The sequence below is a fragment of the Phymastichus coffea genome, unplaced genomic scaffold (assembly GCF_024137745.1).
Source record: "Phymastichus coffea isolate CEN01 unplaced genomic scaffold, Cenicafe_Pcof_1.1 PCOF00001, whole genome shotgun sequence".
NCBI classification, from domain to species: Eukaryota; Metazoa; Arthropoda; class Insecta; order Hymenoptera; family Eulophidae; genus Phymastichus; species Phymastichus coffea.
In genome coordinates, this window is record NW_026706812.1 from 15,808,880 (window position 1) to 15,831,721 (window position 22,842).

Here is a 22,842-nt window from a genome sequence, read left to right on the forward strand (position 1 = left end):
AAAGACTTATAGTCGCCATCAGAACAATAAAAAAAAAAATTAACAGCTTTGCTAAGAAGTAGACAGATTTTATACAAAACAATACAAGATAAATGAAATAAATTATAAACAAATTTACAATGTTAATAATACGTATCGCTCTTATGTTAATGTAAAATATTTCGTGATCTGTTGTAAAATTTGTTGATAGCCTACTAACTCATTGTAATCTAGTTATACTGGATAAAAATTATGTTACGGATGTATTTTGAAATATGCTCTCACAGAATTGTCGGACAAAGACATTGCGCTTAGATCATTTCATTACGCCGTGGACTGTTTTGCTAATCGATGCGCGCGTGCCATATCGAACTCGAAATCAAGATCGAGTGACTATGCGTAGCGGCAACGACACTCTCATTTCTAAAAGAATCTCTCATCTGCCGATATTTGTCGGTTGGTCCCTTTGTTGTTAAATTTAATTACAACCTCTTCGAAACTCGAAACTTAAGCAACACTACGAATATTATTTACTTGAAATAAGTGTGTGAGAGAGGCGTGCGCCGCATCAAGCTGAGTTGCGATTTAGAATCAGATTTTACTATTTAACATTGCTACGATCACTGCCTCCAAACTCGCCAAAATGCATACATCGCTAAAAAAGATGGCAAATTGTGACAATCAGATTGGTTGAAAGGTTACCTTTCAAAGCTGATTGCCGACGACGGACATTGAGCGTCCGTCACCCCGTTGTTTGAGCCGAAAGCCGGCGATATCAAACAACGCAACACGAGCCACCAAAACACGGCACAATCTTTAGCGCACGGTCGGAATCATCACAGACTTCGACTCAAGCCAATCAAACAGAGAAAGGAGCAGTTGATACGTGAATAATGAAACCCCATTGGCAGGAGGTCAAGAAGTATACGCCCTCGACCTTCGTGCGAGGAAAGGGAATTGAGATGAGAAAAAAAATTTTTGCCTCGGACTCAGCTGGCGCGGCGATGCGTTTCATTCTTTCTAGATCAGGCTCTGACAAATGGCAAGTCGCTTATCGTTGAGCACGCGTGCGTTAATCATACTCTATTAATTGTACTTCCGTCAACTACACCTTTGTAAAATTTAGAAATACGATTTCCGTGCCGACATAAAGTTAATCATTTCTTAATTTTAACTAACTCAGTTTGCGATTGAGATTTCAAACCTTTATAAATGCAATTTGTATCGTTAGTTTTTAATTGCAATTTTACTTTGGTTCCGAGTGTTCCGGTTTATTTGTTATAGTTAAGCTAATTTATTGTGAGTTGAATAATTCCGGCGTTCTCATATCAAATGTTTTAAAACTTCCACTCTCAGTCCTTCTCACCCTAACAAATTATCACTTTTCAAAGCGGACAAGTTTGTAATAAGTTAACAAATCGCCTTTCCGGCGATAAATGGACAATCATCGTCCAGCACATTATTTAAAATAACAATCACTATTGTTCTCACCACTTGGCAAAATTAATAAATAAATTTGAGTTATTGTATCCAACTCACTGATTTTAATTTAATTATTTAATTTTACATTATTCCTTATCACTCAACATAACATATTTAATTACTAAAAGCATAATAATTTATCGAATGTAATCTAATAATAGATACTAAGCAGGTATAAGATAATTTAGGGAATATTAGTTTTGTAAAATTATATGTGATGAATTTAAATTATTTTCTGCAAATTTGGATAAAAAATTTTAATAGTCCGACTTCAGATTTGTTGTCAGCGATCCAAAAAATCCCCAAGTGCAAATTTTTAAATTAATTCATCGAACCGAAAATTTAATATATTAAAGGGATAGTAAAATATATAATAGGGATAGTTAAATATGGAATTCCGCCAATATAAAAAAATACATGCCGAATATTTTTTTATCTTTTATCATCTTGCAAAGTTTCGTGGGATTTGGCGAGGAACACAGATAGATTTACTTGATAGTAAATTATATTTTTTGTTAAATAATTTATATAAAATTCTTTTTAAAATTCATATTACTATTCATTGTCACTAATTTACTTCGATTTCTCCGTCCATCAGTGGCAACGAACTGACAAACAATAAATGGAAAACAATTAGAAAAATATTTCTGTGCTTTATAAGTTGCTAGATAATATGTCTCGATTTTTAAGTAAAAAGTTATCAAACTTAAGTAAGGAGAATCCAATTACTGGAATATTTTACTAGTTATTTTCAGAATGACAAGTTTGAAAAAGTACGATTCTTGGAAGATTGCATAAACAGTATAGATATACGAGTGCAAATTATTATATTGAGAATAATAAAGCATTTTGTGTGTTGAATGTTCTAACAAAATGTTTTATCATGACCTATAATAAGATAAATACCATATGTCGAACGACACTAATTAACTGAGAATGTAACACTAGTTTACCTGGCGTTTCATATATTCTGGAGATGGAATTGGAGTATGTTCAGTAACAGTTATAATGGGATTGGGAGCCACGCACGATTGATTATAAAAATGACTGTCTTTTTTATCAACCTTAGTATCACCAATGTACCTAAAAATAAAATAGTATTATTATGCATTATAGGTGTAGCATAATAAAATCACACCAATAGCATGCTGTGAGGTACAATCTATTCTGCAATATTTGTAAACATATGATTAAATTGAATGACCAATATTGCGCTTTAAAATGTACTCATTCAAAGCATACATTTCTTGGAACTTGATTCAGATACTTCACGATAAAACAGCTATTGGGTTCACAATAATACATAATTTTATAGTGAATTAAATTATATAGTAATATAGGCATATGATGAACTTTATTGTTATTTTAATAGCTTGAAAGATGTTAGAAAATTTTCAATGAATGAATATTAGAAACGTCTTAAGACCATTTGACTTACAATGTATTTTTTCACTTAAATTTTTATAGTATTAGAATTAGTATTCAGAATATTTTTTATATTAGTACTTATGAATATTTTCAAGAATATATGCTTTATTTACAATTATTTTGTCGGTGTACTAAATTTTTTATGCTAATATTTATGAATCGAAGTAATGAAAATTTTATTTTTATCTACTGTGAGCAGGTTGCTACTTAGTTCTACTGAAGCAATAGTTCATTAATAGCATTATCTAGAAGCTATATTGCTTATTTCTATTTAAAAAATGAGAAATATTACATTCCAAAAGAAAAAAGGAAAAGTGGATTAATTCTGCTAATATCGAAATTTTATGATACCAAAAATTAACATGCAACTTAACAATAAGTCAAGGAAAATTAAATAACTATTTTTTGGAAATGCTATGAACGTTGTAACGCATACTTTGAAACAAACAGAACACTCTCTGGAGTATTCTACTGAATTTCATGTAAATATATCCATATAGCAATTACATTTACTTATTGTTTTAGTACGTTGGACAAATTGTAAAGAAACTTGGAGCAAATAAAAGAAAAGGATGTTGTATATTTGGAAAGTAGTTAATCCATAGAATCAAAGATACTTTGTGAGTAATGAAATTTTTACATAATATGATACATTGTTATGATGATATCAACTATACTTAATTTTGTATTAACATATTTTACAGTTATGTTAAGTTTTAGGCAAAATGTAATAATTTAAACTTACAGTTAGATTATAATATGATTTATAAAAGATAAATAATAATATTCATAAATAATAATAACATTTTAATTTTAGTACTAAATAAAATAATTATCAATTTGTTGATCAATATTACCAAAAATAAAACATATTTCAACTTATTTCAGTTTTTTAAATAAAAATACAACTAATTAGTAATTTCTCTGATATATGAAACTTATTTTCAGCTTATAAATGCTCATATTTTAATATATAATAACAGTGTAATTGTTAATTAAATCAAGTATAAGAAAAAATATATCAACGTTGATTACACAAGTACGTAAGCAAAGTTTTTACAAAAATCATTTTATAATCTTTTCATATAAGTTGTAAAGATTCGATCCATAATTTATTAGTATAAAGTACATAGAAAAGATAGAGTAAGAAAAGAATAGAAAAGGCAAGTTTATCTGCTGAGAAACACGTTTTTACAACTTACCCTCCCGCGGTCAGCTCATTTATCAAGCAGCTGAGCACGAGTGTGAAATGAAAAGATGAGATTGAAAGGAACAGGATACACATAAAGAAAGACATAATAGACAAATAAAACCATGGTTATTTGGAAGGAATTATTTTGAAGTTCAGAAAGTCAAATTACATAGAATATTATAATTAATTGAGTAATTAAACGACTCATGATATTTCATGAACATACTGGCAAGTACTTGTTTGCATGAAGTTAGTCATTATTATATTAAATTTTAAGTCAATTCCTGTGCAATTTTAAAGATATTAGAACAAATCCTTTATCAATAAATCTTGTGTTAGTCTTTGTAGAATATTTTTCTACATCATAGAGAGCGATGTAAGGTGATATTGTGTTAAAAATGTTTCGTAACGTATGTTATAATATAAAAATTACGTACTGAATAAAGCTAACTCTAATCTAAGAGATCGATACAATTTACCACATCAATTGATGTAGATAATATCATTTATTACCGATTATTAATATTTGGACCTAAATGGAAACTACAATGCATTGTCTTTCCATGATAGAAAGAGAAATATACTAAAATATTAAAATCTATAAGTAGAAGCGTGTTTATTGTTAATTGGCAATACGATTAGTAGATTTTAATATAATAATATCAAATGAAGAGCTGATGTACTACAATTGTTTCAAATGCACTATTACACTGTGCAACATTGGATACAGGTATATTAAAATCTACGATCAGTGTTTAATCCAAATCAGCTAATTTCTGCATTATCATAATAAAAGAATGTTATGAAATCGTTATTAAAAAGGCAGATTTGAAATGTTACAATGTGTAAAATACAAAATACAGAACACGGTATTAGTAATAAAGAAAGAGAGTAATACCTCAAGCTAGGCATACTTTTGCCTTTGATCAAATTTGAAGGATGCTCTATAAAGTCAGGATCTTTTGCATCAAAGATTTTTGAACACACTGATGGCTGTCTAGTTAAACGCTGTTCTCCTGCGTCTAGACTTCTGTGGCATTCCTAAAAATTTTTCGTCGAAATGTATTTCTATCACAGTATTTAATTTATAGTATTACAAACGTAGGGATTTTGATTATTTTATAGAATCGGTAATACTTATTTACCTGTTCAAAAAGCCTTTTAGGTTCTTCTTGGCCTATTTTTTCAAGAGCTTTTTCAGATTTTGAAAGTAATTTCGTTTCAACAAAAGCTTTCAGATCAGCCATTTTCATACGTTTTTTGGTTTTCTCACTTGCTCTTCTTGTATGACTTATTTCTGTATCGTGTGCTTTGTATGTTACGTCTCCGTAGAATGATATATCTAAGATAATATTTATAAACTTTAATCATATTGTAATATATATTTGAAATTGTCTACCAGACATTTTATATTTGAGAATTTTAGTTTCGAGATAATGTAACCATTGCAGTTGTAACACTGAAGTATATTTAAATTCAATCACAATCATCGAAACAAATAACAGTTATAATAACATCAAACAAAGGAAATAAAGAGTCTTTAAATAGAACATTCTTTCAAGAAATATTGTTATGAAATAAAGATGAAGATAAAATATAACATTAACTGCAGGTTAATTAACATGTGAACTATTTAACCTAATTTATTCATTTCTCAAATATATTTTTTAACCTTCATGCTATTTTTAAGTGATAATTACAGTTTTTTCAAATATTGTAATAGTACATTACGATACAAGTGCGGGAAAGTAGATTCTTGTCTCGTGTGGCTTTTACGCCCGAGCGAAGCGAGGGTGGAAGGGTCCACGAGACGAGAAACTCTTTCCTGAACATGTGCCGAACCGTATTTTTTGATACGACGTGTGGAAAGTGCAATTTTCAACGCACGTTTTCTGCCGAGCGTGCGGGAAAGACGCACTTTGCGCACGGAGTGTCGAAAAATTATTTATTTGTGTATTACAAAAACTTAATTGATATGTTGATGCAAGTTATTATGGATGATTTTTTCAGTAAGTCTAATTTTAATTATTTAATATTTTATATCTCATGTTTGCACGAAATAGATCTGGTCGTTTGTTTCAGATTCGAATCATTTTATTTATGGCGTCAGTCATTGTTTTGTTTATCTTTAGAAAACTTTTTATGATTTAGTACTAAACTGCTTTTACAAATTATGTTTTATACCTGCAGATAAAACTGTATCTCTTGTATCTTGGTAATCTGCGATGTCTCTATAACCCTCTCTCTTTTTACTCTCAGGACTTTGGTAGATGGAGACTTCGATTTTTGGAATAGGCAATGAATTACTACGACGCCGGGGCATCTGTTGAGTAGAACTTTCTTCGTTTATTCTTCGTAAACTAAAAGAATCAATTGCATGAAATATTATAAAGCTATAGTTAATAGATAATTGTATTTATTTTTTATGGAAAATAAAGTGATAGAATAGATTCATGTGTGTGTGTGTGTGTGTGTGTGTGTGTGTGTGTGTGTGTGTGTGTGTGTGTGTGTGTGTGTGTGTGTGTGTGTGTGTGTGTGTGTAAATATCTGTATATATCTACATAAATAACTTCTCAATTTGTCATTCATGAGATTTAAACACACAGAATATTGTAGTTTTTTATATATATATTATCAACCAAGAAAAGACTCTTTTCACTTTACCACCACTTTTTCTTATTCTATCTATTTTTTCACTGTACCATGACCTTTTCCTATTCTATTATTTTTCGACCTTACCAACACCTTTTCTTATGCTATCTACTCTTCCACTTTACTACTATCTTTTCCTATCTTATCTGTTTTACCATCTTACTACCACCTTTTCCTGTCTTATTTATTGTTCCAATTTATCACTATCTTTTTACTTGTACTTAGTTGGGCATAAAAAATTAGCCCCCTCTCTCTCCGAGGTCCGCATATTAGACCTCTTATAACACTCTGATTGGTGCATTATCATCATCAATACCAGTGCATTTTAACGTACGTACTCACATACTGCACGTCACTCCTATTCTCCAACTATTCCAGTTACACGTAAAGCATCCCCTTGTTTCCTTTCCACAATCTTCTCTTTAAAAAGTTATCATTTAAAAAGTTAGCCCCTTATCAGGGCCTTCAATCAAAAAACTTAATCGGCTTTTCTCAGAGTCGCTTCTCCTTTACAGTCCATTCCCCCAGTGTGTCCTGACAATCCGCTACAAGATCTTCATCCAAAGGGCGTGCCACCTGACACTCACCTGACACTTCAAGCTCATCCTCCACTAAGGAAATTTAAGAATCATCCCTCTGTCCTACGGCAGAAATTCTTGCGACATTCAATACTCTGTGCTAAGCGTACGGAATTTATAATCAAAATAGCTGCTTTTGAAACTAAAGGTGATAAAATATGACCGCTTGTAGCTGTTTATCTAAATCGCAAATCTTCTTTAGCTAAAACTATTTTCGACTTAAAAATCCTTGGTGGTCTAAACATCACAGTTAAAACTAGAAGAAAGCCAAAGGCAACTCCTAAATATAGCTGTTACTTATACAGTTCAAATACACTGTAAACTACTGCCGCGTAGTCTGGGCTTGTGATTTCTGTACAAAAGATCACGAAACCTCCACCTATGCATTAAGGAACAATCCAAAAAGTCTGCTTCCACTGCTAAGGTGCGTATAGAGTCATTTACCGCAGTTGCCCCAAAGTATTGAATAAAGCATACGCTCCTAAATCTCGTTCTTTGAAAATACCTTTTATCCCGCAGGCCTCAGTTCCTCAATTTTCTATATCTGCCTCTTTTTATAGAACTTCTTTCCGCTCCCCTCTCAATGGACTTTCATATTTCCAAACTTTCTCTCATTTTATCATTCACTTTTCCCTCCACCCTCCTAGACCTTATTTAGACGATCCGCATTTTCTGGAGCTTTTCCGTACCTTCCTCGAGTTCTCAAAAATCAAGTCTATGGACCGAGGGCAATACTTAGATCTCTTCTTTTCTGCTTCTTTCCTTCATAAAATCTAGATTAAATGAAATCACTTCGAACGTTAATGGCATTCTTACCAGAAACAAACTTCCCGTGTTGATTCAGCTTCTCGAAGACTACTCCATTGATGTAGCTTGTATCACCGAAACCAAGCAACTTTGTGGAAAACTCTTTATCCTCAACTTCACGATCAACGTCGTAATCGTATAATTCTTTCTGGCGAAGGCATCGGGGATAGCGTCACCATCATCGTTCGCAACACTTTTCGCCATATAGCTATTAACATTCTTTCTCCCTCTTTCGAGATTTGTGGCATTGAAGTCATTTGCAACAAACACCTGCTGAATATTATCATCCTTTATTTGCCCCCCCTCCCCGCTTTCCGACACCTATAAGATGACGGAGATTCCTTCTCTACTAATTTCCAAAGTGCCATCTATTTTAGCTAGGGATTTCAATGCCAAATACATCCAGTGGTATTGTATCTCTACTAGTACAAAAAGCAAAATTTTTCTAAAGCTCTCTCAAATTTGATGCTTACTTCTCTGAGGATCCAAACAAACGCTCTAATATTGACATTTTTCTAACTAAGAATATCTTCCTAGATAAGAAGTTACTAACTGCTCTCTCCTTAACTCCGATCATTCTTGAAAATCACTGGACACGCAGCATTCTTCGCTCTCACTGAAACCAAAATCAATTGGTTCTCTTTTCGTTTCCAATACAAACACACTTCGTTGAAATACAGTCCAATCTTTTCAACGTCTGATATCGATACTGCAGTTGAAGCTTTAACTCAAGATTAGATCGTGCCAATTTATGGCTCATAATAATTTGCATGGATTGTGCCAATATCTGGCCCATATCGATTCGTTTCGATCATACATTAATCAAACAGATAGATTGATAGAACCTCAGTATCCATCAGCGATAATCAGCTTCGGGAGTCAATCTTAACCAGTCTGATTACCACAGCGTATTTCAGCGTTAAATTAGAATTACGTAAATAAACTTTTGTGAGCCTGAAGAATTCTCCTAGAACCTTCCAAACGGATATAAAGGTGCCTTCGTTTTGCACGCCCCGTTCCGCTCCCCGAGACTTTGTTAACGGGGCAACAAGCCGCCTTCGATCTGCGTGTCCAATTAGTAACAGTATTACAACCAGTACTATTTCATTCGTGAAAATTGACACAATAATATTTGTAAAGGAAAATTGTCAAACATTTTGATTATCTATATAATGTAACTTAATTTAGTATGACCTTTCTGGTAACATAAACACAAAAAATTATAACTAAAATTATAAAAGCTTTTTCATGTATCGTTACGCACTTAGTTCGTTCTATTTCTGTCGAACGTAATAAAGTTTCTGTCATATCGTTGATTTAATTGTGATTCAAATCAGACTAATAGATTTCATACAATTTTAACTATAAAGTCTTAATGATACTTAAATGAAATATTAGACAGTTTCAAACTAACTTACCGATTGTATAAAAATTGTAAAGCCCAAAAAACGCCTTCTTCTTGCCATTGAGAAATGAATAAACAGCGTATAATAGCCACATCAAGAAATGTTGCTGCTCGGACATCCATATCAATAGCAGATGATCTAGTTTGACTATCTCCGGATGAAGGATAACGCTGTTCATCTCCTTTAGTTTTGGAACTATCTGTTCCTTTGTCTTTTTCATATTTTCCGGATTTATCATCTTTTTCTCTTAACGTATCACTAATTTTAGAAAAGACTGATTTGTTATGAGCTTAGATATTTTTATTTTTCTACATCAAAAGTTGACTCAAACTGACCGTTTGCCGAATGATGGGAAAAAAGCTACTCATACTCTAGTATATTCTGTAAATATACGTCTGTACTTGCCACATCGGAAAATGGTCAGTTCAGTGCGACATTGATTTTTAAAAAATTACATAATATTGTGATTATAACGACTATAAAATAAACCAAGTTTCTGTGCCTTTTACTACCTCATCTTTCTATCCATAGATTTTCCTTCGTATTGTCGGTAAGAGTCTAAATCGGATATAGATGTTACTTGCTCTATTGTTAAAGTAGGTTTCGTACAACTACTTCTACGTCCCATCGCCACGTGAAAAATACTTGCTTCTCCCTATTTATTGATTCATATAAGGAAAAAATTTTCTGAAGAATATTTCAACACTCACTTATACTTTTCATAAAGAATACTTACAGCGTATATTGTAGAGACTTGTTTCACACCACCTAACATTCTCTCAGACTCATCGAGTGAAGGAAGAGTGAATATGACCTATCATATAGAGCAGGCAGATTGTAAATAATAGCGTTATAGTTTGTTGAAAATTGACTGCCAGTCTGTTAATTTACTTACAACATGCTCATCTTCGGTACTAGAACTTTCTTCTGGAATAGTTTCGGGAAATGCTTTATCTTTTGGAGATGATACCCACGAAGCCTAGAGTTAACAATGGAAAAAACATAAATTTTGCGAAAATGTTGTGTACTTAGTGATCTATTACTTACGTCTTCATCTAGTCCCCTCGTACATGCTGGTATTGCTTGATCGGATAACCTAGCATTTTGAGAAGGGGGGTTCTCGGTAGCTACAATAAATAATAAAAAGATGAATGATTGTAATAATTGATTTTACTTGTATTCAGTATTAATATCAGGCTATGGTACTTAGTAATATATACTTACTACCAACAAAAACATCATCATTAACCGTTTGATTCTTAGTCGATTTTGTAAACGATTTCCACAAAGCCCGGGGTTTAGGCCGACAATGAGCAGTGAAACATGGAGCTTCTGGATGTCTACATTCGTAAATAGGATACCAAATTTTTTGACCATTTTCTAAACGAAGACTGCCTTTGAAATCTACATCTTTTAAATGGCTCACCAACGGTACAAATAGATATACAAAAAGCTGAAATTATTTAATACGTCATATATTTACATCATTAAAGTTTCAAATTAAGACGACAAAAATTGCCTACGGTCATGGTGGATATAGAAAATAAGTAATAAAATGGATTATTCCCTTCTCCATTCTGATCAGCACATTCATCAGCAGCATCAAGCATCGTCCAGTGAAGTATATAAAGTAATGTTGTTTCTAAAGGACTAAGATTTTGGAAGTCTTTTCTGTAAAAGAAAAATAAAATCTATACTTTAAAAAAATATTAAGTTATATTAAAAGTTATGAAAGAATAAAATAATCCTGGTAGTATTAAAAGATGCCAACCGTAAAAGGATGTCAAGTGCGGGTAAATAATAGAGCCGCGCCGTTAAAAATTCAAAAATAACTTGAACATTCAGTTGATAAGGTTTTTGGCAATGACACAAAAGAAGTAGTTACTCACTTGTTATTCAAGATGCCCGCGGCAGCGTGCAAAACGAAAGGAAGAGATGCTTGGATCAAACGCCATCGTGGCACTGTGCCGAATATCGCTCTTAAAGAAGCTGGTACGTCATTGTAGATATTTTGAACAAAAATCCTTTCCATTGCCTGTCATCATAATGTCATTATTAATAATTATTACTCTTGTATTGTTACGTATTCGATCATTATACAGTACTATATTACCGAGCATGCTTCCTTCATTTCTTGCTGCATAATGACAAAACAGACGAAGCATCAATTATATATTATTTCGTTTATTTGAATAGATAGAAAAAGGAAAAAAAAGATTAACAACTTACGTGGTGACCTGGTGCTCGTTGACAAAACTGAAAAAAATTCACAATTAGAAAGTTACTTAATACTTTGAATAAAGATAAGTTAATTATTGAGTTGTTCATACGTAACAAGAAGCTTCATGGACTCGACCAAGTTTTGCTCTTAAAAATGGCCTAAAAAGTAAACGGTAATCAACAGTAACAATGAACAAACACTAAATGAACTTAAACAATGCGCTATTGTCACGAAATAATCAACTATCTAAGTGTGAACAATAAAATTAATTTACATAATGTCTTCTTAGAGTGAATAAACGACCGTTGTAACATTTTATCGTTTTGTATTGAACACATTGACATAAATCAGTTTTTAAAATCAATATTTCACTTACTTTAGTAAGCGCCATAGATACAATTGAACTGGGAGAGGTAATTGCGGTTCGCACATGTTACTAGTCGTGACGTGATAGGATCTTTGAAATGATCTACGTTTACGTATCACAAAGAAAATTAAACAGCTTCGAGTATTTAATTTCAATCTGATTTATATTGCGTCTGTGGTTAATAAAAGTGGATGTTTCAGAAGCTTTGAAATTTGCGAGGAGTCTTTTATCTCTTTCTCCGTGAGTAGCATCATCGACTATAAAGGTTTTTGGATTGTTAGATAAAGCATTAGCAAAAAATGATGCGACGAAATTCAAAAGTACGTTTGCTTACGTAATATACGAATAATTTCCAAATCATATTCCTGGATCTCTCTGGTTAAGTTGTAGGCAAGAAAGAAACCAAAACTGAATCACTTACACATGGGTAAGCTTGGCCAAGAGTCTCACTCGATAAATATCCATGAATAATGAAGTTGTAAACAGGCTTAAGTTGAGATGGTACTGGCAGGTTGGTGGTGGTTTGCAGTTGAATAGTTAGTAAATCATTTCAGACAAGTTTACTTAAGAGCTGATAAAATTCATTAATAGAGGTATTGGATAACAAAGAAGAGTGGTGAAATAGCTTTAGTTGAAAGTAGCGAGAGTCTAGGCATGCAAGACAAGGGATGCAACGAGATCACGTGATGGTACTCGTTCCCCTGGCATAGTTCCGGTAATCAGTCGCGGAGCCGGGTAGAGAGAGAGAGAGAGAGAGAGAGAAAGAGAGAGTGAAGAGAGGCGAAGCGAAGGCGCGAGGCTGAGAAGAAAGCAGCTATTGGACTGAGTCGAGTGAAAGGGGTGCAGGGTAGGTCGAGTTGACGACTCAGCGTCTGCTCTGTTGTGCGCCCTCTCGGCTTTCGGAGGAGGACAGTCAGGCACGGCTCTAGTGCGCCGGCGCTTATCGATCAGGGCGCGCCAAGCTGCGGACGCTGTCTGGACCAAATCTTTTAACTTTTCCCGCTCACTTTATCCCCTCCTTCTTGTCAGTCTTTATAATACTCTCATTCATTCTCATCGTCTATGCAAATATTACTAGCTAAGCGGTCTCCGTTAAAACTCAACAATTTGTTCATCTCGTATATTGTACCGTATATGAATGATGAATAACTATTATAATGTCTCATATTTCTCAAATGTTTTGGTTTTATAACAAACAAGTTCAAAACGATTTCAACGTCTGTTTCTTTCTCTTTTTATTCCAACATTGCCGTTAAACTAATTTCTATGAGAGTTTCTAGAAATTATTGCACTACGTTAAGTGATCAATTTCTAAAGATCCCGAGAAAAATTTTTCCAGCAGCACCTTAGTTACGAAGAATCTTTCTTTATATGTAAACGCATGTCAAAGATTTCGAATCAATTTTTCAATGAGGTTTTTCGTTGATGTCAGCCAATTTCGTTAGATGGTGTTTTGAAAACTTCAGAATATGCTCTTCATAAGATGGTTATATATTTCTATCAATTCGATAAATATACACATATAGTAAGCGTAACCTACCTTTTGTTTGAATACTGATCTCGTCTACCACATTTCTCTGCGTAATCGTCACTGCGTAATCGGTGTAATGAAGTAATGACAACCTTTTTTTTTCTTGTTAATAGATTCGTTAATATCATTAGAAAAACAATTCCCAGCAGCGAGGGCCATTAGTCAAAACCAAAGCATTCTTCGACTAACATTTCTGTTCTGTCCAACAGAAAAATTCATAGCACTTATTCTTATAAATTTTTTTTCCGATGAGGTTAACAAATATCTTTTAGCGGAACGTAAATAAGGTTGTCATCCCTTCGTTGACAGATTGGCTACACCGATCAAGCACAATGATAATTACACAATGTAATGTTACAAGCAGATCAATAACTCATAGATACTATCTCTCGTCACTAGACAATAAAGGGTTAATTTTCTCTTCATTTACTTAGTGTATGCAAAGTATGAAAGAAAAACCTTGACATTTCGTTAACAGATTTGTTGACCTCTTCAGGACTTTATATAAAAAAATTAGAATATATAACATATATTAGAATATATAATTAGAAAATAAAACACAGATTATAGAACGTAACACATCAATACATGATAATTAACAATGAATTATGAAATAAACAGCCAACAATGCTGTGGCAAAAACAAATATCTGTTGTCGACTGGTCTCACGAATGCAATTCTGTCTTATATATCCTGTGCCCGATCATTAATTCCTTAATAAGCTTGTAATGGGATTATGTATATACGAGTATTATTTAGTTTCGCTGTATCTTCTTTAGTATAACCCTTTATCGTCAGCTGTTGATGTACAACACTTTTGAGATTAAACATTGCTTCCAAATAATTTTCAATTTCATTTAAAATCAAGGATGCTGAGATTGTTCCAATCAAATATAGTACATGGTTGTATATTTACACATATGTACATTTATCATTACATCTTCGTTCTTATTATTTTTATGTTCAGTAACTTGTAATGTTATAATATAAAATTTACCAAGAGTACATTATTATGAGTATGTGTGTGTGTAATTCAACATTACTAATTATCGAAACATATGTCAGATAATAAAAACACCCTGTCAACCACGTTATATACAATATTTTTTTTATAAAAAAGTGAAAGGTGCAATAAATGAGTCTGTCGGATGAAATTGATTTTTAATACCGATTCATTAATATTCTATTTTTTCTAATAACCATACTATCTAAAATATTCAATTTTTCTTCTACTGTATCTATTTAATGGTGTTTAACAATTAAAAACGTTTCATCAACGTATGTTTATAACTTTTGAACATATGCAAATTTAGTTTTAAAGGCAGACAAGTGTATCTTTTCCAGATCATCCATTGATTTATTAATAGAATTTTTTGTTAAAAGAGAAATTTATATTTTCATATAAAAATTTTGTAATATTTATGATCTCAGAGCATAGAACTTCACAATTGCTTTTAATATTATTAATTCTACAATGCTTGAGATGTACATTTGTAAATAATAGACGAATTTTTTTATTTAATTAAAATTATTTTCTTAAAAATCATTTTTTATTCTAAAAAATGCAATATAATTTGGTACTCATCTTTATTTAAATATTTTTTCAACATTTTTCTAATGTCATTAGCAACTCTATTGTGCATTATACTACTATTTCAGCAAAATCCAATGAAAAGGAAGTGAAATTATAATAACTATTATATATAATAACTATTTTAAAATTGATTTTTTTGAAATATTATTCATGAAAGAATCATTTAGTAATTATTATCTAGTATTTTTCATTGTAACTAAAAGATTTTTCAATGAAAAATTTTCGCATATACTACAATTGAGAGCATTTCTGTTCGATGGTATTTAGATTTGCGCTTACTTAAAAAAATCTCAAATTATGTTTCTTCAAATATATCAATGTATTCTGGTTCAATCAATTAAATGCTTATGATACAATTATTTGCACCGGAAGTAATATTAAATCGAAAGAAGTAAGCAGCCCTACTGAACAATGATGATTACTATTTGAATAAATAAATTAAGTACTATTTTTCTAAAACCTTATTTTGCAGTTACAAATCTAGAATCGTCTAAAAAAAGGTAAAACGCTAAATAACAGGAAATCGATTTCATTTGTTGCCTCTTGCGAATGGTACAATATTTATGTTTTCAAGATTGCAGTATTATGTTGTAATCTCACGAATTTCATAAGTCTTTATGTTATAGAACAACAGTGATTGCGAATTCAAATAACATTGAAGAAATTATATTAAGCGTGATATGAATAGTGTAAAATGAATCGATGAGGCAATTAGCTTGGAATCGATATGAATATAAACTTTCGAGAAATCAACTGGCAATAGTTGCGGTGGCCTTCAACAAAGCTTATGCTATATATTAGAGAAAAATCAGTGTTAGCTAGTAGCAGCAAGTCGAAGTCTTTTAAAACTGTTTTTGGATCGCGCTCGCGTCGGTTCGCCTCGCTGTCGTATTTATAATCGCGGGAAGAATAAAGCTTTTCCAACTGGCTCTGATTCTCAAATATCTCCTAGCGATGCGCCATCTATTGCCTTAAAATGAATGAGCAAGCCTCGGTTAGCTCGCACTTCTGGTTCCAGTTTAGTTCAGTGAGCATCCAGAGGCCACGTATAAACTAAAATAATGGTAAATCTCTCGTCTTGTTCTCGTTTTAATTATTCAATCTTCATTGCGAGCCAATCATTTACGGCATTTATTGACAATTTATTCAACGATTTTCTCAGAAATATCTGCTTTTCTTTTCAGGCTGATCTCAATCCCAGAGACGTTGAAAGTGAGTACAAAACTAAAATGCAATTGATATAAAATAAACAATATCAGAACTCATCCTCGACTGCTCGATAATGGTAATTTCTTGAAATCAGTGTCAGTGATGCAACTACCGTGTCTTTCACGCACCGCAGCATTTAAAGTGCGCGGTTTATCTGTCGAACTATTCAGTGATTTGCGTACAACGAAATATAGTCCATTGAACATTTTATTATGTGAACTAACAAGATATTAGTTTATCTGGTATGAAAAGTGGTTGATCAGTGCCTTCGCTACGTTTGAAAACTACCTTCTTCAAGACATTCAATGCATTGCTTAATTATTCACTAAACTTGATCTATCAATTGATAATTATGCGATTCCCACATATATTATCTCGGTTAAAATTACTTCTTAATCTTAAATAATCGAAAATTGCATCATATTATGTCAAATATTCAGTCATTCCTTTATAATTATTTAGTTGAAATGTTAATAATTTAAAATTTTTTAAAGCTTCTTGCTTTGAATAGTTGTACTTATTATATATGATTGAAGCCTGCACGCTGGCTGAAAGAATAATATTAACAAAAACAATCGCATAATATTTTTTTACTCAAAGCTATTGGCACAAACCCACCGCGAAAGCTCGAGCCGTTGCAACCTCGGTTGCGTAATATCCTATTCGTGAAGTTTCTTGGTTACAGCGTCAATCGGGGAATAGCACATTCCGTTGTTAAAAATATCGGGCGGGCGGTTCTTATATGGCTAGCTAGTAGTAATCTGACCCACTGCTCGAATCTTTTGAGATTTGGAAGGGGTAACGTGGCTAAAAATAATGCGAATTATTCGGAAAAATGTTCTGATTTCTTTGCAGATATGATCCATTTACAACTTGAAATTAGTTTTCAAATGAATGAAAATGTCTTTCAATTATTGTTTAAATCTTATTACTAAAAGAATATTTAATAAAAGAATATTAAAATTATTTCTATTTGTTAATCACATGCGGAAAAGTGTATTTGCTTTTTGTCAATCACCAAGTTAAATGCAAGCTGTCCTGCTGCCAAATAAGTAGATCGCGTATTCTTATTTTTTAAACCATTTAACTTAAGGCAGTAGTAAAAAAATTAATCTTTCGTGAACTGACTGATATTATAGATTGATATATATGTCTAAAATTCATTAGTAATTCAGAATTGACAAATGATTATTGAAGCTGAAATTAGTAATAAATAAAATGGCGATGAACATTGTAAAACAAGTTGCAAGCAAATCATATTTTGATAAATAACTATAATTATTAAAAAATAGCTAAGTAATATGAATTCTAAAGCCAATGATATATTTTTCAAACATCAAACAAATATAGGTAAATTTTAGATGAGAAAAGCAAATTATTGTTTTAAAATAAAATCTTTTTAACATTACAAATCAGAATATCGGATATTTTTGTAATTTATTTACGTCTAATTCTAGACCAAACAAGCATTTCAAACGTGACTAAAAAGCCCTGAGAGCGGGAAATCTGCTGCACATTTAAACGTACGAATTAGGTTCCGATGTCAACTGTTATTATAGATACAAATATTGAAACATTCGTTTTGTTTTTCTTAACGAGTGAATCATACTGTTGCTAGATATACAAATTCAACTTTTAATAATGCCAGAAATAAAAAGGTTTATACTTTTAATTTGTTACTAACAAGCGATTAGGCAATTTTTAGTTTGCAATATATAACTCAATGGATAATTCTCAATAATCATAGGAAATTTAATTTATAAGAATAATTACAAAATAAATAGATGAAAAACGGCGCGTCAAGTAAATAGCATGATCTAGTTGTTTTCTAGACTTATAAAAGATCCATTACCTTTTAATCAATGCTGCTTATATACTGAATGTTCGCAATGCAAACCCGTACATAATCTTTCTCATTAATTCAGAGCGCATACTGCGCTTGAAGAAACATAGTGTACCTATGTATTTTCACAAATTAATTTATTATAGATCTACTGACATGCTTTTAACATAAATTAGTTAACTTAATCTTATGAAAACAAATTTCTGTAGAGGCGGAATTCGCTTTCTCCATTTATGATGCCGACGGCAGCAACGTTATCGACGCAGTTGATCTTGGTAATGTTCTTCGCGCACTGAGCTTGAACCCAACCAATGCTACCATCGAAAAGATGGGTGGTACGAAGAAGAGAGGTGAAAAGACCATGACACTCGAAGAATTCCTGCCAATCTTCAGCCAAGTCAAAAAGGACAAGGAACAGGGTTGCTACGAAGACTTCATTGAATGTCTGAAATTATACGACAAACAGGAAAACGGCACAATGCTGGGAGCAGAACTTTCTCACATTCTGTTGTCTTTAGGTAAACATGTTTCATTTTTTCATTTGCGGAAATTGACGACATTCCATGATTTTATGTTACCTTTCAATCACTATATATATTCAATCACTATACTATTCAATCAGGTGAGCGTTTGGAAGACCACGAAGTCGAAATCGTTCTGAAAGAATGTATGGACCCAGAAGATGAAGACGGTTTCATCCCATATGCACGTATGTATCGAGCATTTTATTAATTGAATAATTGCTCTTGCATAGAATACTTTGGTATCAATTTACCGGTTAACTTAATAGTTTTCCCTACGTAATTCTAATCATTATACTCTGTAACCGTAATCTATCTTAGCAAAATGTATTCATGATTTCTTTACGTCTAAAATATCCATTACAATTTTATTAAAAGATTTATCGAATTCATGTAATTCCTGTTCATGAATCCTCATAACATCGGACAGTGTCATTAAAAACGCAGTATCTGCAGACCTGATTTATTCATTGAAACGATCGAGGGAAATAATTCAATATGTACAATTGGCTTCCGCAAGTAACACATAGTCCTAAAGAAAAGGAGTTCCAACCGATGTATTTAATCCCTTAAGTTTGATTCCCCTACCTGTAACTTTACAGCATTTGTCAAGAAACTAATGTCGTAAGCTGGAATATTCACCAACGGATGGATCGCCTAGCGTGAGTAAACCTTATCACCTGCCCTTTAGACATTCAACTGCGCTACTCTTTCTGCTTAAGCTTCTTGAAATCAATCGTAATTGATGTTTTCGATTGACGATTTCGGTTTCATTCCAAGATAAAAGTACAATAGTAAAGAATATTACAAAAGTAACATTTTCAAAAGCCTGATAAATACTAGCAAAGGAAAAGAAATTCTAATGAAATTTGTACTTTCTTCTTAGCCAGTAGTTTGCTTATTGTCTCGTCTATTGCAGTTTATCGGGAGCGCAGGGTGCAGCGCAACAGGGATGCAGCTCAATAACTATTTTGCTACTCACTGTTCAAAATCTATCTATGTTTTTCCAACAATAAATTCTAAATGTTGATTTATGTAAGAAGCAAAAAATGAAAGAAAGTTAGATGAATTGGTTAAAATTGTGTTTTAGCGTTTCTCAAACGGCTGTGCGATAGAGCCGGGGGTGAAGAATAAATAGAAAATTGAAGAACTCTACGCGATTTGTTCACACTGAACATCTTCGTGAATGATCATCTGCACTATCACCGACTTCTCGTTGCCTGCAAGGCATTCTGGGACATATAAAAACACGGATCAGCATTTCAAAGCAGCAAAAATTATTTTATCAAAGAAAACAGTGGTGCATGACTTTTTAAAATATTTATCTGTTTTGTCATTATGAATCGACAACATATCACATTTCAATCTATTTATTGTTGATCAATATTGTTTAATACTACACAACAATTTGTTTTATTTCGTTCATACTACTTGTTCTAAAATCACCGCTATTTCAGCTAAAAATTGTTATAACAATATACTCAACTAAATAAGACAATATACTATTTTATGTATTACTTTAATAAATTATCAACATAGACTCACTTCTACTGAATGCCCATTTTAAACCCTTTTTTCTAAATATTTGTATTGCTGATTCCTCGTTATTCATACAGCTAATTGTTAGACATCAAATTACTTATTCTAACCTCTTTTGAACTATTGAATTGAATTTTGTAATTAAGTGATTCTAACTGATCTATCTTTAAAAATATTTTTCAACAATCCTCAGCATCTACAACAATTAGAATATACATATAATCACTGCGAACATAAATATAATCTTTCGCTTATTTGAAATTCTCTTTAATATTGAAGGTTATTTTGAGACAAATTCACGAAGAAGCTGTGACAATCAAAGAGATTTGAACACGGACACCTTTTCTCATTTGCGTGTGCAAATCAATACGCGGTAATTCATGAGGCAAGTAAACAATGTGGTTCATTTGTATACGGCAAACCGAGAAAATTTATCAAAACAAGAAAACTTCAACTAAAATCAACATTGATAAACGACATTACGTTGATTTTAAAAAATAAAAGAATTTCAAATAAATGAATAAAAATATTATTGATCTGATCCCTCAAATTAAGACCTGTAGAAGTTATTTGAGGAGGCTCCAGTGACTACAGCAAAAGTCAAAACAGCTTAAACAAATAAAATTGAACAACGGAGTATATTTAGTATAAAAAAATCTTATAACTATTTTTGAAATAGTATTTATTCAAAAGTAGCCACCAATATGACAGACTTTATTTATAAATTTAATAAATAGTCTCCAAATTGATCTTTTTTTGTAATGAGCCAATCAACAACTAACTTTTATTGATACTGCATGTGGGTAATACGAAATGTTTATTTATATCTAACGTAACCTAATTGCGTATTGCGCAGTCACGAGCTGTATTATTTATTAAATTTGAAATTACCGAAATATTCAGCCGCAAGTCATGAAAACTTTTAATTGCGAATATGTAACATATTTCGCATAATTCAAACTCGTGCGACTTTCTTTAACAGCAAAACAAATATGGCTACCGTTCAATCGCCGGATATCCGAGAGCCTAATAAATTTGTTGAACAATTTTCATAATATACTTTTAAACATACCATATGAAAGCTGAATTCTTAATCTATAAGAATATGACTTTTCTATTTTATAACTACTCATTTAAGGTTAGTAACGAATCAATTTTAAATCTTTTCCGCGGTGGGTTCCATATGAGGACATGTTAAACGTGTAAATTTTAAAATGAAATATCTCAATCTAATCTATCGAAATCACTATTACTGATATATTAACTTTCCGCGCTGGAGCCCCCTTAATTGAGTTACTGTTCACCAAAGGGTTTGTTCTACTGTTAGTTTCTTTAAATTGTTTGTTCATAATTTACTACATCACATTACCTATAGGCTTTTATTCTTCATATATTCATTATAATTTGTTGTATTTCGTAAATAATTTGCTATTTCTTTTTTGCTTGTCTTTAGACCTTTTTTTTCAATAAAACATAGTCGACAATAATAATTACTGTTAAAACTCATACTAAAGCCTAAAATAGTATTTAAGCCTAAATTATCTCTAACGCTAAATGTTAAAACAAAATATATTTTAATTTTTTTCTGATTTATATTAATGGTTAAGCCACTTTTTGTTAGTTCAGTGAGCTTCGGAACAATGTTAGAAAAGATTTTTTGGTTCCCTAATTTTTTATGATCATCATATTTCTGAATTTGAAATAAAAAAATATTTTCTAACATACTAGCAAATTTCAGTGGAATACCTAAAATAGAACAATAAGTTACCCCTATTTTATTCATTCCTCTTCGAGATCCTAAAGAATTATTAATTTCGAAATCCTCAAAATATAGAATTAAAGGCAGAACGATTTCATTTAGATACTTTTCTTCAATAGTTTTCCAATAATTACTTTTAAAAAATGTTGAATATGGCTTATTTTTATTTTCTCGAATACATTGTATTATAGATTCAAAAATACCTGGCAAATTCAAAAATTTTGCCAAAACTTTATTTATGAGAATTACAGATACAGTACTTTTGTAAACCATATTTCGACGCAATTTTTTAGAAAATTTCAAGTAATTAGAAACCGTGATTGATAGTGGTTCGTTAAACACTTAATTTTTTTCTAATACTCAATAGTTTTATGTTCAATTTTAAATTCTTGAAATCCATTTTCAATAATATCAACTACTTGAATAATTTCAGAATTATTTGTTAATTTCAACTTTAAAAATTGTAAACATTCGTTCAGATAACTTTCACGCATTTCAGTAAGTATCAAATGTACCACTACTTTACTCAAACTATTAAGTGCGTACAATTTCGTTACAAAACGTAATGCGCGAATGAAAACTAATATTATAAAATCATTAATATCAAATTCAGTAATGTCCGGTTTTATAACGTTCGCGTAATTTTTATCTAACACTTGAGCGTCCTTACTAGAATAATTGCTTTGATTGTTTACTTGAAGAAATAAATTACGATCGGTAATTTGAACATGCTG

At 31.7% G+C, this 22,842-nt stretch overlaps 2 protein-coding genes across 7 annotated transcripts in view; one reads left to right on the plus strand and one right to left on the minus strand.

The window, feature by feature from the left end:
• Nucleotides 1-12,903, minus strand: part of LOC131665421 (protein unc-80 homolog) — a 31,617-nt gene extending 18,714 nt beyond the window's left edge. For 4 of the 6 annotated variants that reach the window (XM_058940167.1, XM_058941714.1, XM_058940921.1 and 1 more), the window contains exons 1-18: nt 12,447-12,903; nt 12,122-12,369; nt 11,855-11,903; nt 11,754-11,780; nt 11,638-11,661; nt 11,414-11,559; nt 11,048-11,195; nt 10,749-10,977; nt 10,572-10,651; nt 10,420-10,503; nt 10,261-10,338; nt 10,037-10,179; nt 9,537-9,782; nt 6,266-6,441; nt 5,227-5,423; nt 4,980-5,122; nt 4,092-4,121; nt 2,415-2,544 (exon numbers count right to left, since the gene is read on the minus strand). In XM_058940167.1, coding sequence (XP_058796150.1) covers nt 2,415-2,544; nt 4,092-4,121; nt 4,980-5,122; nt 5,227-5,423; nt 6,266-6,441; nt 9,537-9,782; nt 10,037-10,179; nt 10,261-10,338; nt 10,420-10,503; nt 10,572-10,651; nt 10,749-10,977; nt 11,048-11,195; nt 11,414-11,559; nt 11,638-11,661; nt 11,754-11,780; nt 11,855-11,903; nt 12,122-12,177 — 1,986 coding nt within the window. In that variant the 5' untranslated portion in view covers nt 12,178-12,369; nt 12,447-12,903. Of the gene's footprint in view, nt 1-2,414; nt 2,545-4,091; nt 4,122-4,979; nt 5,123-5,226; nt 5,424-6,265; nt 6,442-9,536; nt 9,783-10,036; nt 10,180-10,260; nt 10,339-10,419; nt 10,504-10,571; nt 10,652-10,748; nt 10,978-11,047; nt 11,196-11,413; nt 11,560-11,637; nt 11,662-11,753; nt 11,781-11,854; nt 11,904-12,121; nt 12,370-12,436 lie in introns of all 6 variants that reach the window. The other 2 variants (XM_058938499.1, XM_058939345.1) reach the window with 2 other exon arrangements.
• Nucleotides 12,904-16,169: 3,266 nt separating this feature from the next.
• On the plus strand, nt 16,170-20,357 carry LOC131675219 (myosin light chain alkali). Its single transcript, XM_058954145.1, has 6 exons — nt 16,170-16,301; nt 16,422-16,449; nt 18,499-18,807; nt 18,912-18,998; nt 19,413-19,472; nt 19,901-20,357. The coding sequence occupies exons 1-5, from the start codon at nt 16,299-16,301 to the stop codon at nt 19,436-19,438; spliced, it is 453 nt and encodes a 150-aa protein (XP_058810128.1). The 5' UTR covers nt 16,170-16,298; the 3' UTR covers nt 19,439-19,472; nt 19,901-20,357.
• Nucleotides 20,358-22,842: the final 2,485 nt, after the last annotated feature.

Bases quoted from the DNA above. Each gene is read 5' to 3' on its own strand.
- LOC131675219 (XM_058954145.1), top strand. The intron at 16,450-18,498 runs GTGAGTACAAAA...AAATTTCTGTAG, and splicing joins CAATCCCAGAGACGTTGAAA to AGGCGGAATTCGCTTTCTCC. The intron at 18,808-18,911 runs GTAAACATGTTT...CTATTCAATCAG, and splicing joins TCACATTCTGTTGTCTTTAG to GTGAGCGTTTGGAAGACCAC.